Raw genomic sequence first — 15599 nt, 5'->3', positions numbered from 1 at the left:
CGGTTCACCGGACCTCGACGCAAATCCGCCGGGCGGATTCGTGCCGGGGACCAGGCGCTGCTTCCCGCCTGGAAAGCCGTGCGTTAGACCGCACGGCCGAGCGGGCGGGCCATGGATACCATACTAGATAAAGTTCTCGCACATTGCGAATTTCTAACTCGTCGAGCGAAGGCGCCGCGACTCGGCTGATACCTCGAAAATTTTCGCCATTGAAATTCACCGAGAAAACCTGCAGTTCCAAAGAACATACTTACAAATAAGGACTCACCTGTTTTGCTGATGAATTCTTCTCGGGTTATCAGCCGAGTGGTGGCGTCGTCTTGTGGCAACGTTTCAATGAGTTTCGTACCCATCATCTTCTGGCGAAGTGTGTCAACTCCCTCCCATCTTCGCCAGAAGATGATGGGTACGAAACTCATTGAAACGTTGCCACAAGACGACGCCACCACTCGGCTGATAACCCGAGAATAATTCATCACTGGAATACGCCGAGAAAGACTGCAATCGCATGTATCTCACCTGTTTTGTTCAAGTGCCGCTGGAGAAAATTCCATTTTTGGCGCCCGGCGCATATTCTGCCTAGGCGTATGGCTTTTGTGATGTGCCGAATGGTGCGCAGTAATTTGGAGAGGACAGGATCCCTCTGATCGTCTGAGGTCAGCGTTTCCACGTTCCACTCCGTGATGTTAGACCTTTAAAAATAAAACGTAGTCAGCTGGTGTAACAAAACAAATCATGAAATTTGATTGTAAGAGGGGATGTGATACGTGGGGAGGCGCCGGTGCCAGTCGCTTTCTCCGTTCGATTCACCCGGATCGATCGTCTCCCCCTGACGTTTCTTATCTTTGCCTCGTTGGCCGGTGGTGGTGCTGGTGAGCTGGCGGGCAGACTGGGTTTTGCCTTCGGAACGGCCAGTACGTGTCGCTGCTCAGAGGGTGAAACTAGTGTTTGCGTCGAGTTAGCTGGATTTGACCGGTGTGTGTGGCTCGGAGTGCGGAAGTGCACCTGTTATTGCAAGTTCTTGAGGCGTGACTGGGTCATGGTCTTCTACACAGGACGCTGAGCAATGTATTATTCATTTTGGCTATTGGAGTTGAAATATGTACCACGCAGCTGTCTATTGAAGAAGTAGACATTCAAGCTTTCTACTTTTTCAATCAGACCTACCCGTGTTTTCACTAGCTTCTTTCTTATGAGTGTCAATATTGTATTGGAACTGCGACGTACTGGTGTAATAATATTATGCTTTGTCTCATCGTTGCCCTTTTAAAACTAGCCTGTTTGTGCTGGGGCAGTTTTACGCATTTTGAAATTTGAAGTCTACAGATAATGCTCTTATCCATTTTTAATTTGCCTTTGTCTTGATGTGATCTCTCTTTGCAGAATTTTATCTTAATATATTCTAGGGGCTGTTAACATTGTTTCTTTTCACTGTGGCTGTGTGTTTGTGCTATTCTGTTTCAGCACTGCAGCGGCCACCTAGTCCATGTCTATATCGATGTCCGGAGTACGACGCCTTGGCCGACCAATACCAGAGGGAACGGGAGGTTCTTTTGGCCGCGGGGAACATGGCAACCGATACGGCGGCCACTCAGTTCTTCGGGTTGCAGTGAGTGGGGATCTTGCATTCAGTTAAGTTTCCTCTACATTGGGACGCCAAGGCGCCTGTTCCGTTTGCTATACTCCTTATATATTTACCTTCAAAACCATAAAGGAAGGAGACTAGTGTTCTGAATTATACCGTATGTGCAGCGGGAGTTGAACTTATGTACATGCTAAAGAGAAATACTTGATGGGAAGCGGAAATCGGAAATTATGTGAATTGTCCTATTGCGATTGCCCAGGTGACCTATTTAAAAGAAACTTATTTCACCTTTATTATTAAAGTGCCCTCTGTCAAATGAAACTGATTTCACCTTTTATTTTTGAAGTTGTTACAGTTAGTATAGAAGTTATAAGAAGTTCTTCTTTGCAAGTAATTCAATCAGAAAGGTTTTGTGTAATGTATTTTTTTGACTTGTTTATCCTGTTCAAAAGAAACTTATTTTACCTTTATTATTCAAGTGCCCTTGTTAAATGAAACTGATTTTACCTTTTATTATTGAAGTGCTTACAGTTAGTAGAGAAGTTATAAGAAGTTCTTGTTTGCACCTAATTCAATTAGAGAGGTATTGTGTAATGTATTTTCTGACTTGTGAATAAGATACTCTTGTACAAAATTTTTGTGTAAATACTGTGCCCTTTGGGTTAAACTGTTGATCAGTAACAAATTAGTTGTATCTTGCAAGCCCTCTGTACTTATTGTTTCACTTGTCACCGGTTTGCACGTAAACACGACGTTGCAGCATGCTTAAAAGTGATGCCCCCGGATTGTTAGTGTGAAACTCTCATCGCTTTGAAAATAAAACATTATTCATCTTTGCGCTTCACGTCCACATATTTGCAGCCCTCTGACGCTAGAGGGCTCACAACTGTAGGGTGTAAGACGGCGGTGTGTGACGTAACTTTATCAGTGCGTGAGAAACAGAGTGCTGTAATCGTGTTTCGAATTCTAAGAGATCGTCCAGACACAGGGCAACCTCTCCTGACAGACCACACATGAACGCTGAAGCGATCCAGCGCCTCGAGTTCGCTCTCGTCGTTCATCCTCCAAACAGTCCGGACTTTGCGCCGTCCTACGAGGCGTGTTTTTTAAGTAAGTACCGTTTTGAAATTTAAAAAATACGTGCTAAGATATCACAATAATTTTATTTCTACATGAAAGCCTGTACCTTAATCTACTTTTCTACATAATATCCGTCAATATTGAGGCACTTGTCATAGCGTTGTACCAGTTTTTGAATACCCTCGTCATAGAAGTCTGCCGCCCGACTTGTAAACCACTGCATCACCACTGTTTTGACTTCGTCACTGGGCGCAAGATCGGGGCTGTACGGAGGATGATCTACAGTTTCCCCTCGAAAAGATGTGATGAGATCTTTGGTCTGATTCGCCACATGCAGAGGGACATTGTCTTGCATCAAAACGATGCCCTTGCTCAACTTCCGTGGACTGTTTCTTTCTCTCTGGTGTGACGTGGGCCACCCATGTTTCATCGCCCGTAACAATTTGGCTCAAGAAACCATCACCGTCGTTGTGGTACCGCTCAAGGAAAACTTTTAGTTTCGTGGACATCCGTCAACATTTTCGGTAATTCGAGGCTCTGAGCACTATGGGACTTAACATCTATGGTCATCAGTCCCCTAGAACTTAGAACTGCTTAAACCTAACTAACCGAAGGACACCACACAACAGCCAGTCACCACGAGGCAGAGAAAATCCCTGACCCCGCCGGGAATCGAACCCGGGAACCCGGGCGTGGGAAGCGAGAACGCTACCGCACGACCACGAGCTGCGGACCCGGTAATTCGAGTGCTCGGTCACAATGCCATACATAACACTACGAGAAACACTAGGAAAGTCATTCCGCAAGGAGGAAATCGTAAAGCGTCTGTTTTCTCTCACCTTATTGTCCACTTCCTGCACCAAACCTTCATTAACGACCGAAGGACACCCACTCCGTTGTTCATCATGCACAGTTGTGCGGCCATCTTTAAATGCTCTCACCCACTTTCTTACCATTCCATCACTCATAAAGTTTTCTCCGTAAACTGCACAGATCTCACGATGAATATCGATCGCTTTTAGGCCTTTAGCACTAAGAAATCTTATAACAGCCCGTACTTCACAGTCGGCGGGACTCACGATTATCGGAGGCATCTTAAACACTCAGGATACAACGTAAACAAGGAAGAATCAGACTGTAATGGCGTCAGTGCGTAGATTAAGGTACAGGCTTTCATGTAAAAATAAAATTATTGAAATATCTTAGCACGTCTTTTTTTAAAATTTCAAAACGGTACTTACTTAAAAAACACGCCTCGTATATTCATCGGTTTCAAAAAGTTAAAGGATACTTTCGCGGATTTCACTGTGATGGTGATTAAGGCGCGACGGTAACACCAAACTGGTCTCTCTTGGAGAGAATTGTGGTCGTTCCTACGGAGAGTACTTAGAGAAAGATATATGCAGACATGAAGAATAAAGATGTAGAGTGTTACTAACATTTGTTTTATTTAAAAATGTATAAGAATTTTCACATAAATTCGGAGACAGTATTTTTCAGCACACCCCAGTATTTTGTTGAACAGAATTGTGAAAGCTAAACCCAACTTGCCCTTTCACCAGTATTAATGTTTTCCTTTGGTACAGGCGCCCAGGTCATAAGAGATGACTCAGAGTGAGCTCCTCCAGCGCAGCAGGCCGGAGTGGCCGAGCGGTTCTAGGCGCTACAGTCTGGAACCACGTGACCGCTACGGTCGCAGGTTCGAATCCTGCCTCGGGCATGGATGTGTGTGATGTCCTTAGGTTGGTTAGGTTTAAGTAGTTGTAAGTTCTAGGGGCTGATGACCAGAGTAGTTAAGTCGCATAGTGCTCAGAGCCATCTGAACCATCATCCTCCAGCATATATTACGGGTGTTATGCGCGTCTGCTGACACATTTTCGAAAACTGACTGGTCTCTGTTGAAATACAGGGTGTCAGAAAAGTCTTTCTCTGATTACATAAATTGATAACTCAGGCTAGAAGTAAGATAGAGATATGAAACGTGTGTCGAATTGTTTACAGCTATCAAAGTTTTTTTTCTGTTTTAGGATCGCAGCACGTAGGTAGTGGATGAGGGAGTGTGCCCAAGAAGCCATGTTAACCAATCAGGAGAGGGCACAGTGTGTCCTGTGGTACCATGAGACACGATCACCAGCCACAGTGCAGAGACATTGGAAGGAACCCACCTGATGTCAAGAGCATTAAAGCCTGGTATGAGAGGTTCAAGAACACAGGATCCCATAAGTATGTGGTATCACGTAACATTCCAACACAGCGGACGGTATTTGCTTCGTGATACATTACCCGTGTTAAAATCGACCGTTTACCTATTGCGGAAAAGGTCGATATCGTGTTGATGTATGGCTATTGTCATCAAAATGCCTAACGGGCGTGTGCTATGTATGCTGCTCGGTATCCTGGGCGACATCATCCAAGTGTCCGGACCGTTCGCCGGATAGTTAAGTTATTTAAACAAACAGGAAGTGTTCAGCAACATGTGAAACGTCAGCCACGACCTGCAACAAATGATGCCCAAGCAGGTGTTTTAGATGCTGTCGCGGCCAATCCACACATCAGTAGAAGACAAATTGCGGGAAAATCGGGAATCTCAAAAGCGTCGGTGTTGAGAATGCTACATCAACATCGATTGCACCCGTACCATATTTCTATGCACTAGGAATTGTATGGCGACGACTTTTCCGTCGTGTACAGTTCTGCCACTGGGCACAAGAAAAATTACAGGACGATGACAGAATTTTTGCACGTGTTCTATTTAGCGACGAAGCGTCATTCAGCAACAGCGGTAACGTAAACCGGCAGAATTTGCACTACTGAGCAAACGGAAAATTCACTATGGCTGCGACAAGTGGAACATCACAGACCTTGGTGGGTTAATGTATGTTGCGAAATTATGGGAGGAAGGATAATTGGCCCCCATTTTATCGATGGCAGTCTAAATGGTGCAATGTATGCTGATTTCTAAGTAATGTTCTAGCGATATTACTACAAGATGTTTCACCGCATGACAGAACGGCGATGTACTTCCAACATGATGGATGTCCGGAACATAGCTCACGTGCGGTTGAAGCGGTATTGAATAGCATATTTCATGACAGGAGGATTGAACGTCGAAGCCCCATACCATGGCCTGCACGTTCAACGGATCTGACGTCCCCGGATTTCTGTCCGTGGGAAGAGTTGAAGGATATTTGCTATCGTGATCCACCGACAACGCCTGACAACATGCGTCAGCCCATTGTCAATGCGTGTCGTTACACGTAGTGCCAAATGCATTGAGGTTGACGGACATCATTTTGAGCATTTATTGCATTAATGTGGTACTTACAGGTAATCACGCTGTAACAGCATGCGTTCTCAGAAATGATATGTTCACGAAGGTACATGTATCACATGGGAATAACCGAAATAAAATGTTCAAACGTACCTACGTTCTGTATTTTACTTTAAAAACCTACCTGTTAGGTAGCGATATATTTGTGTCTATTACAACGCCATCTATCACAATGCGAGAAAAGTGGTCCAACTAAAGCATTCATATTTCTTTACGTATTACGCAAATATATAATAAAAAATAGGTGTTCCGTTTGACCTATGGCAGAGCCATCTAGCGGGCCAACCATAACGCCATCTGGTTTCCTCCTTCCAGCTAGACGAGTTTCGTTCTTTGTAGCTTTTTCGGTTGTCGCTTATTTCGTGAGATATTTGGCGCCGTCATGATCAGTGGACCACCCTGTATACTGATGCAGTCTGAAGCGACCAATGGAAACTTGTACTAAGTCTGGGATTCAAACCGGGGTCTCCTGCTGACTAGGCAGATGCGCAGACCACTAGGCCACCCTGGCATAACGACTTTGGAAAACTGCTCAGACTTACCTTAGCGCATCTCCCTCCTTCCTATGCCCGCCATAGCCCACTTGCTATTCACTCGAAACTCAAACAGCATTGCAGAGGCTCTCGAACTCTATTAAAATAACACCTCCACATCAAACGATTCGGGAATTCGGATTGAGGAGCAATGGATGTGAAAGGGTCCTGTGGTCCCCTTTCATTATCATTTTATTTGCTTTCCAGTGATACAGAACTCTCTGGCACGCGCGCGAGTGAATAAATGTGGGTGTGTTTCATTTTGCTATACGGTAGTCTGCTGCAGAGAATCAAAGGCAGTCGTACAGAATGGTAACCCTTGTACACTACTGGCCATTAAAAATTGCTACACCACGAAGATGACGTGCTACAGACGCGAAATTTAGCCAACAGGATGAAGATGCTGTGATATGCAAATGACTACCTTTTCAAAGCATTCACACAAAGTTGGCGCCGGTGGCGACACCTACATCGTGCTGACATGAGGGAAGTTTCAAACCGCTTTTCTCATACACAAACAGCAGTTGACCGGCGTTGCCTGGTGAAACGTTGTCGTGATGCCTCGTGTACGGAGGAGAAATACGTACCATCACGCTTCCGACTTTGATAAAATTCGGATTGTAGCCTATCCCGATTGCGGTTTATCGCATCGAGACATTGCTGCTCGCGTTGGTCGAGATCCAATGACTGTTAGCGGAATATAGAATCGGTGGGTACAGGAGGGTAATACGGAACGAAGTGCTGGATCCCAACGGCCTTGTATCACTAGCATTCGAGATGACATGCATCTTATCGGCATGGCTGTAACGGATCGTGCAGCCACGTCTCGATCCCTGAGTCAACAGATGGGGACGTTTGCAAGACAACAACCATCCGCACGAACAGTTCGACGACATTTGCAGCAGCATGGATTATCAGCTCGGAGACCGTGGTTTCGGTTACCCTTGACGCTGCATCACAGACAGGAGCCCCTGCGATGGTGTACTCGACAACGAACCTGGGTGCACGAATGGCAAAACGTCATTTTTTCGGATGAAACCAGGTTCTGTTTACAGCATCGTGATGGTCGCATCCGTTTTTGGTGACATCGCGGTGAACGAACATTGGAAGCGTGTATCCGTCATCGCCATACTGGCGTATCACCCGGCGTGATGGTATGGGGTGCATTGGTTACACGTCTCAGTCACCTCTTGTTCGAATTGACGGAACTTTGAACAGTAGACGTTAGATTTCAGATGTGTTACGACCCGTGGCTCTACCCTTCATTCGATCCCTGCGAAACCCTACATTTCAGCAGGATAATGCACGACCGCCTGTTGCAGGTCCTGTACGGGCCTTTCTGGATACAGAAAATGTTCGACTGCTGCCCTGGCCAGCACATTCTTCAGATCTCTCACCAATTGAAAACGTCTAGTCAATGGTGGCCGAGCAACTGGCTCGTCACAATACGCCAGTCACTACTCTTGATGAACTGTGGTACCGTGTTGAATCTGCATGGACAGCTGTACCTGTACACAGCATCCAAGCTCTGTTTGACTCAATGCCGAGGCGTATCAAGGCCGTTATTACGGCCAGAGGTGGTTGCTCTGGATACTGATTTCTCAGGATCTATACACGCAAATTGCGTGAAAATGTAATCACATGTCAATTCTAGTATATTTGTCCAATGAATGCCTGTTTATCATCTGCATTTCTTCTTGGTGTAGCAATTTTAATGCCCAGTAGTGTAGTTTTCAGGTAGGGAAAGAGGTTTGCCCCCCCTTGTGTGAAAGTTACCGGTGTAAGGTTGGTGGTGGATGCCTCATCTCTGGGGTTTCCTGGCCACGGGGTCGCGTGGGAGACGTTGGAGTGTGTGGACAGCCAGTCTGCTTCCAACTCGCCGAGGGTCTGCAGCCGAAGTCTCTTCGAAGAAAGGTGAGCTGACTTAACCGTGTGGCCCTTTGTCTCATAGCAAGAGGGGAGACTTTAGATTTTGGTCTCGCGTTTCATCTTATGAAGATTGATTTGCTGAGTCCCAGCAAGGAATGCACGTCTTTTGCAGACTTTCAGTTTGATTCCTAGACTTGACTTTGATCCGTAAGAAGAACATAGGACAAAGGTGTTGCATACGTTGAAGCCCCCTCGGTTCAGTGCGAATGTTTGTGTGCCTGCAACTGCGTGTGTATGCATTCTAATCTTTTCCGAATCTTGGCAATTTTTGCTTCTTTGTGAATTTTCTTTGTCTCATTACTTTATGCGCAGTGGAAACCATCCACATGGGTTACTATTAGAGTTTGTTGGCCCTCTGCCACTATCCTTTGTCTGTTCAAATGTGTCCTGTGTAAGATGTTAATTGTTCGCGACTGCGTGGTTTGATGTTACTAAAATATGGCGACTGTATGTAGAAATTGAGTCTCCACGAACCACGTGGACACACGAGTCTGTTGTGAAACGTATAGCGTTTCACAAACAATTGTACTTAGTTACCAGGCAACAGCACTCTATAGATGCATTACATCAATGTTTTAGGAATAAATAATTTTGCCTCCAATCTTATCCAGTGTACCGATGCTACGTCTCAGTTAACTACGCCATTTACCGTGTTGTTTTCCTTGTTAGCCCATCCATAGTGTTGCCATGTGCACAGGTCCAATAATTAGTGTCCTTTTCTTATTTAAAACAAATGCTTTGGAATAGATCTTGTTTTCAGCAACGTTGCTGCAAGCTGCACATATGCACAGTGTTCGCGCTCTCTTTACTTTATTCAGTATTTGATTGACCGGAACAATGCGTGGATCATATTAATAATTACATTCCATTCTTTATCAGTGACTTTACAATGAATGTTCTTTTGTGAGTTTTCGTATGAATAAATTGAGTAATTTTCCAACTCAGCGCAACCGGCTTTTTGTTGTGTGGCTAGAGTTGGTGGCGACCCAATTTTTTACGCTGATTTGAATGTCTGATAGCATTTTCTTATTCAAAGTGCGCGTGGCTCTTTCAGCCATCGGGATACGTTCAAAGTGCGCTTCACGCTACTTACTCATGCTACGGAAGACGCTCTACCTTCTACATGTTAACGACGAATATGCTGCCATTTACCATACGTTCGCCTAAAGGCATCTACAACCCCTTAGACACTAAAGCATTACGCGGTTGCATACGTGCAAGGCGTAGCCTTCCCGGCCAACGTCGTCCAAGGACGACAGGCGGCAAGAGAAGCCTCGCCAGAGGTCCTTCGTGCCAGGGACCTATTTCCTCGGCCATGTCACGTGTGCAGAACTGGATCGGTACGAATTCTTCCGCGTCCCTGGTATATAGCCTGGCGCAAACCAACAAGTCGGCAGTTCGCTGCACCGGAGGTCTAGGCCAATTCCTGCGCCGGTTCTTAGCAGCCCATCAGTCATAGCCCGGTCGGAAGGCGCCACAGTGGGACCTACGACTTTGCATCGACACCGCAAGACGTACCTGTCGGCCAACAATGCCGAACGCTCAGCTCCCTCCTTAGCGGTCAGTGGCACAGTCTTCATGTCCCTCTACGTTTATGCCATGTTCCAGGCCTGTATGAGAAGTTGTAATAATTTTTGGTTACGAAGAATTTTTACTTTGTTATTAAATTTCTCTACTGTGGTCCGAATAAACCCTGTTCTTGATTACCTCTGTTTTATTATTGAGCCGTATATTTGGGGCGACGTCTTTGTTTTCCCGGGTCGTGTGAGTGGGCGAGTTCGGTTGGGGACTCAGGAGGAACCAGGTCCGCGCAGTGCCAGAACACGCTGTGGCCGCTGGCGGCACGCATGGACATTTCAAAATATATATAAATGACCTGGTAGATAGTGCCGGAAGTTCCACGCGGCATTTCGCGGATGATGCTGTAGTATACAGAGAAGTTGCAGCATTACAAAACTGTAGCGAAATGCTGGAAGATCTGCAGCGGATAGGCACTTGGTGCAGGGAGTGGCAGCTGACCCTTAACATTGACAAATGTAAAGTATTGCGAATACATAGAAAGAAGGATCCTGTATTGTATGATTATATGATAGCGGAACAAACACTGGTAGCAGTTACTTCTGTAAAATATCTGGGAGTGTGCGTGCGGAACGATTTGAAGTGGAATGATCATATACAATTAATTGTTGGTAAGGCGGGTGCCAGGTTAAGATTCATTGGGAGAGTCTTTAGAAAATGTAGTCCATCAACAAAGGAGGTGGCTCACAAAACACTCGTTCGACTCACACTTGAGTATTGCTCATCAGTGTGGGATCCGTACCAGATCGGGTTGACGGAGGAGATAGAGAAGGTCCAAAGAAGAGCAGCGCGTTTCGTCACAGGGTTATTTGGTAAGCGTGATAGCGTTACGGAGATGTTTAGCAAACTCAAGTGGCAAACTCTGCAAGAGAGGCGCTCTGCATCGCGGTGTAGCTTGCTGTCTAGGTTTCGAGAGGGTGCGTTTCTGGATGAGGTATCGAATATATTGCTCCCCCCTACTTATATCTCCCGAGGAGATCACGAATGTAAAATTAGAGAGATTCGAGCGCGCACGGAGGCTTTCCGGCAGTCGTTCTTCCACCAACCATACGCGTCTGGAACAGGAAAGGGAGGTAATGACAGTGGCACGTAAAGTGCCCTCCGCCACACACAGTTGGGTGGTTTGTGGAGTATAAATGTAGATGTAGATGTAGACTACCGGATGGAAGGGTTGTGGTCACCAGAGTGCACGACTTCGTCATAAACCGGATCCAGCAAGCTTTAAGATGAGTACATTTCATTCCAAGTAGAGAAACCTCCACCATTGTGACATCTCGCGATTCTCCAGTGACTTGGATTCGTGTTGCTGCTCTTAGCGTCGGCGAGACGAAGAGCAGAGAGTGGAGTGCTTGGGGAAGGCGGATCTGATTAGCTTTCCTCGACTTCTTATTACTATTTACTGCGTTCAACCTCTTGCAATTTGTTAAGGTCAACCAACGGCAATTTTTCTTGTGTGGTGGCCTCTAACGCCCTAGTTACCTGCCCAGCGGGTTAGTGTATGTAACGGCAGTGTACATTTCCTCCCCTTGCAGCTGCTGTCCGCTGAGGCGTATAGCTTTGACAGCTTTCTTGATTGTAGGCCGGTTGGTGATTCTTCTACACTGATGGTAGTGATTCCTTTCTCGTTCTGGGCGCTCTAAACACACTATTCTCGTCGTAGTGCACACCGCCGGTTCCGGTTTTTGCGCATTGTTCCATCGTTGCATTTGATTTATCGGACGTCAGGTAGCTTCAGCAAGATTATCATTAGTCATTCGTTAGACTGCCACTAGTCTGAGTTACCATCTTGTAAAGTGTATGCAACTCTTGTCTGGCTATCTTATCGCTCGCGAAGGTGTTTGTTGCCGGACCTCCTCAGAGGTTGATTCCTGGAGCACCGTCTGGATCAGTTGCTTGTTTTCTTAATTAACTGTTGCTATTTGCTGTTATACAGCAGCTTTCAATTTTTTTGTATTATTGCCGTTCCTGGCGTGTATGGCATTCAGCCGTGATTGTGGTTATTTGCTTTAAAGTTCTAATTTGGTATTTGTATTTACGCAGTAAGCCTTTAAAAACTTATTTACTGCCATTCTTGGCGTCTGATGCCGTCTGCTGTTTTTGTGGCGACTCGCCTTTAATATTTCAATACCTGTAATTTGCAAGTTGCAGCGAGTTTTAAGCAATTCTTAATTTATTGCCATTCCTGGTGAATAAGGCCTTCTGTCCAGATCACAGTGGCTTGCTTTTAAAACATTATCTGTTGTATCTGTATTTAATGGTGATTTGCTACATTGTAACTCTCTGGAAACACTATTATTTACACTGTTGCTTATTTCTTCATTAATAGCGTGTGGTATTTTTTTTATTTATTGTTGACTCGGGAATTGCTGACTTAAAATAAATTGAGTGTAACTGTAAAGGGCAACCAATAATGACTGAATATGGCCCCGTCCACAATCGTAACCGAATCCTGCCCTCCCTCGACTACCAGGTCACAATTATTGCTTCTCAAGCACTTTCCCGTGGGAGATATGGCGTCCCATCTTGCAAGATGAGAAAAGCGGACTACGTTGCTGGTTTGACAAACACTCAAGTACACTATCTCACCTCGACTGGCATACAGTATCACCTGATCTAATGCCATCGACGATCTCTGGGAGTAATTGGAAAAGCGGCTGAAACATACCACTCAACGCCCCTGCAGTTCGGTCCCTCTAAGAGTTCAAAACATCAGGGAACGGCCTCAGCTGGCTGTAATCTGAAGCCTGTTGGATCCTCTTCCTCGCCGAATTGATGACATCATCAGGGCTACAGTCAGTTCTGATTACGTAGGCTTTCCCGGCGTAATAAATCTTGAAAGTCTCTTCGGGTTTGCTGCCGGATCCTAAAATCAACTTGACTCGATATTTTACGCTCCACACTGCCCTCCAATGCTAAATTTGTGATCACTTGATGCCTCAGAAGATGCCCTACCAACCGGTCCCTTCTTCTTGTCAAGTTGTGCCACAAACTCCTCTTCTCCCCTATTGTATTCAATACCTCCTCATTAGTAACGTGATCTACCCATCTAATCTTCAGCATTCTTCTGTAGCACCACATGTCAAAAGCTTCTATTATCTTCCTGTCCAAACTATTTATCGTCCATGTTTCAGTTCCATACGTGGCTACACTCCATACAAATACTTTCAGAAACGACTTCCTGACACTTAAATCTATACTCGATGTTAACAAATTTGTCTTCTTCAGAAACGCTTTCCTTGCCATTGCCAGTCTACATTTTATATCCTCTCTACTTCGACCATCATCAGTTATTTTGCTCCCCAACCCGCAAAACGCCTGTACTACTTTACGTGTCTCATTTCCTAATCTAATACCCTCAGCATCACCCGACTTAATTCGACTGCATTCCATTATCCTCGTTTTGCTTTTGTTGATGTTCATCTTATATCTTTCTTTCAAGACATTGTCCATTCCGTTCAACTGCTCTTCCAAGTCCTTTGCTGTCTCTGACAGAATTACAATGTCGTCGGCGAACCTCAAAGTTTTTATTTCTTCTCCATGGTTTTTAATACCTACTCCGAATTTTTATTTTTTTTCCTTTACTGCTTGCTCAATATGCAGATTGAATAACATCGGGGAGAGGCTACAACCCTGTCTCATTCCCTTCCCAACCCCTGCTTCCCTTTCATGCCCCTCGACTCATAACTGCCATCTGCTTTCTGTACAAATTGTAAATAGCCTTTCGCTCCCTGTATTGTACCCCTGCCACCTTCAGAATTTGAAAGAGAGTATTCCAGTCAACATTGTCACAAGCTTTCTCTGAGTCTACAAATGCTAGAATCGTAGGTTTGCCTTTCCTTAATCTTTCTTCTAAGATAAGGTCAGTATTGCCTCACGTGTTCCGACATTTCTACGGATTCCAAACCGATCTTCCCCGAGGTCGACTTCTACCAGTTTTTCCATTCGTCTATAAAGAATTCGCGTTAGCATTTTGCATCTGTGACTTATTAAACTGATAGTTCGCTAATTTTCACATCTGTCAACACCTGCTTTCTTTGGGATTGGAATTATTATATTCTTATTGAAGTCTTAGGGAATTTTGCCTGTCTCATACATCTTGCTCACCAGATGGTAGAGATCTGTCATGACTGGCTCTCCCAAGGCCGTCATTAGTTCTAATGGAATGTTGTCTCGAGGTATAGGAAGAGTGAATGGCAGTGTACGAACAAATGTAAGAAGAGTACAAGGGTAGTAGAAGTAAGATTAGTGGTTGGGGCTCTCAGTGGCGTACGTACCCCGACGCAGAGCAGGAGTCTATGCAGTCGGCAGCGACGAAGCACTCGAGGTCCATGGTGAGCTGGCCGCTGTCCGTGGCGTCAGTGAGGCCGGCGAGAGCAGCCAGGCCGTCGTCGCACTCCTCGAACCCGAGCCTCCAGGGTCCCAGCGTCCAGCTTGTTATCAGGCGAAGCATGGCACCCACCGCGATGTACCGATACTCGAGGGTCTTGCAAGCTATCAACACGTCAGTGCGTCCTGCGAAACGTTGTAACGTATTACTATCTCTACGAGGTTTCTCGTCGAGCCATATACGTTATCTTGCATTTCTAGCTGCTTTTCTCAGACAAATAATGATAAAAATTCAGAAAATCAGGGGCGCCACCAACCCAAGCCCTTCCTAACCATTTACAAAAAAACGGAGCAGCCAGATGAATAGCACTCCGTGCCGTGCATGAAGCAACTTCCAGAATGAGATTTTCACTCTGCAGCGGAGTATGCGCTGATATGAAACTTCCTGGTTGATTAAAACTGTGTGCCCGACCGAGACTCGAACTCGGTCCCGAGTTAGAGTCTCGGTCGGGAGTTCGAGTCTCGGTCGGGCACACAGTTTTAATCTCCCAGGAAATTGCATATCAGCGCACACTCCGCTGCAGAGTGAAAATCTCATTCTGGAAACATCCCCCAGGCTGTGGCTAAGCCATATCTCCGCAGTATCCTTTCTTTCAGGAGTGCTGGTTCTGCAGGGTTCGCAGGAGAGTTTCTGTAAAGTTAGGAAGGTAGGAGACGAGGTACTGGCAGAAGTAAAGCTGTGAGGATCGGGTGTGAGTCGTGCTTCGGTAGCTCAGATGGTAGAGCACTTGCCCGCGAAAGGCAAAGGTCCGAGTTCGAGTCTCGGTCGGGCACACAGTTTTAATCTCCCAGGAAATTGCATATCAGCGCACACTCCGCTGCAGAGTGAAAATCTCATTTTGGAAACATCCCCCAGGCTGTGGCTAAGCCATATCTCCGCAGTATCCTTTCTTTCAGGAGTGCTGGTTCTGCAGGGTTCGCAGGAGAGCTTCTGTAAAGTTTGGAAGGTAGGAGACGAGGCACTGGCAGAAGTAAAGCTGTGAGGATCGGGCGTGACTCGTGCTTCGGTAGCTCAGATGGTAGAGCACTTGCCCGCGGAAGGCAAAAGTCCCGAGTTCGAGTCTCGGTCAGGCACACAGTTCTAATCCCCCAGGAAGTTTCATATCAGCGCACACTCCGCTGCAGAGTGAAAATCTCATTCTGGAAACATCCCCCAGGCTGTGGCTAAGCCATATCT

The 15599-nt window shown here is 45.8% G+C and overlaps 1 protein-coding gene across 1 annotated transcript in view; it reads right to left on the bottom strand.

The window, feature by feature from the left end:
- LOC124550993 overlaps positions 1-15599 on the bottom strand; it is a 71794-nt gene that overhangs the window by 44369 nt on the left and 11826 nt on the right. Inside the window, exons 2-3 of the mRNA XM_047125825.1 lie at positions 14311-14548; positions 520-692 (exon numbers count right to left, since the gene is read on the bottom strand). Coding sequence (XP_046981781.1) covers positions 520-692; positions 14311-14548 — 411 coding nt within the window. The remainder of the gene's footprint in view (positions 1-519; positions 693-14310; positions 14549-15599) is intronic.

This window comes from Schistocerca americana, chromosome 9 (assembly GCF_021461395.2).
Source record: "Schistocerca americana isolate TAMUIC-IGC-003095 chromosome 9, iqSchAmer2.1, whole genome shotgun sequence".
NCBI lineage: Eukaryota > Metazoa > Arthropoda > Insecta > Orthoptera > Acrididae > Schistocerca > Schistocerca americana.
This window is presented reverse-complemented; position numbering and strand designations above follow the sequence as displayed.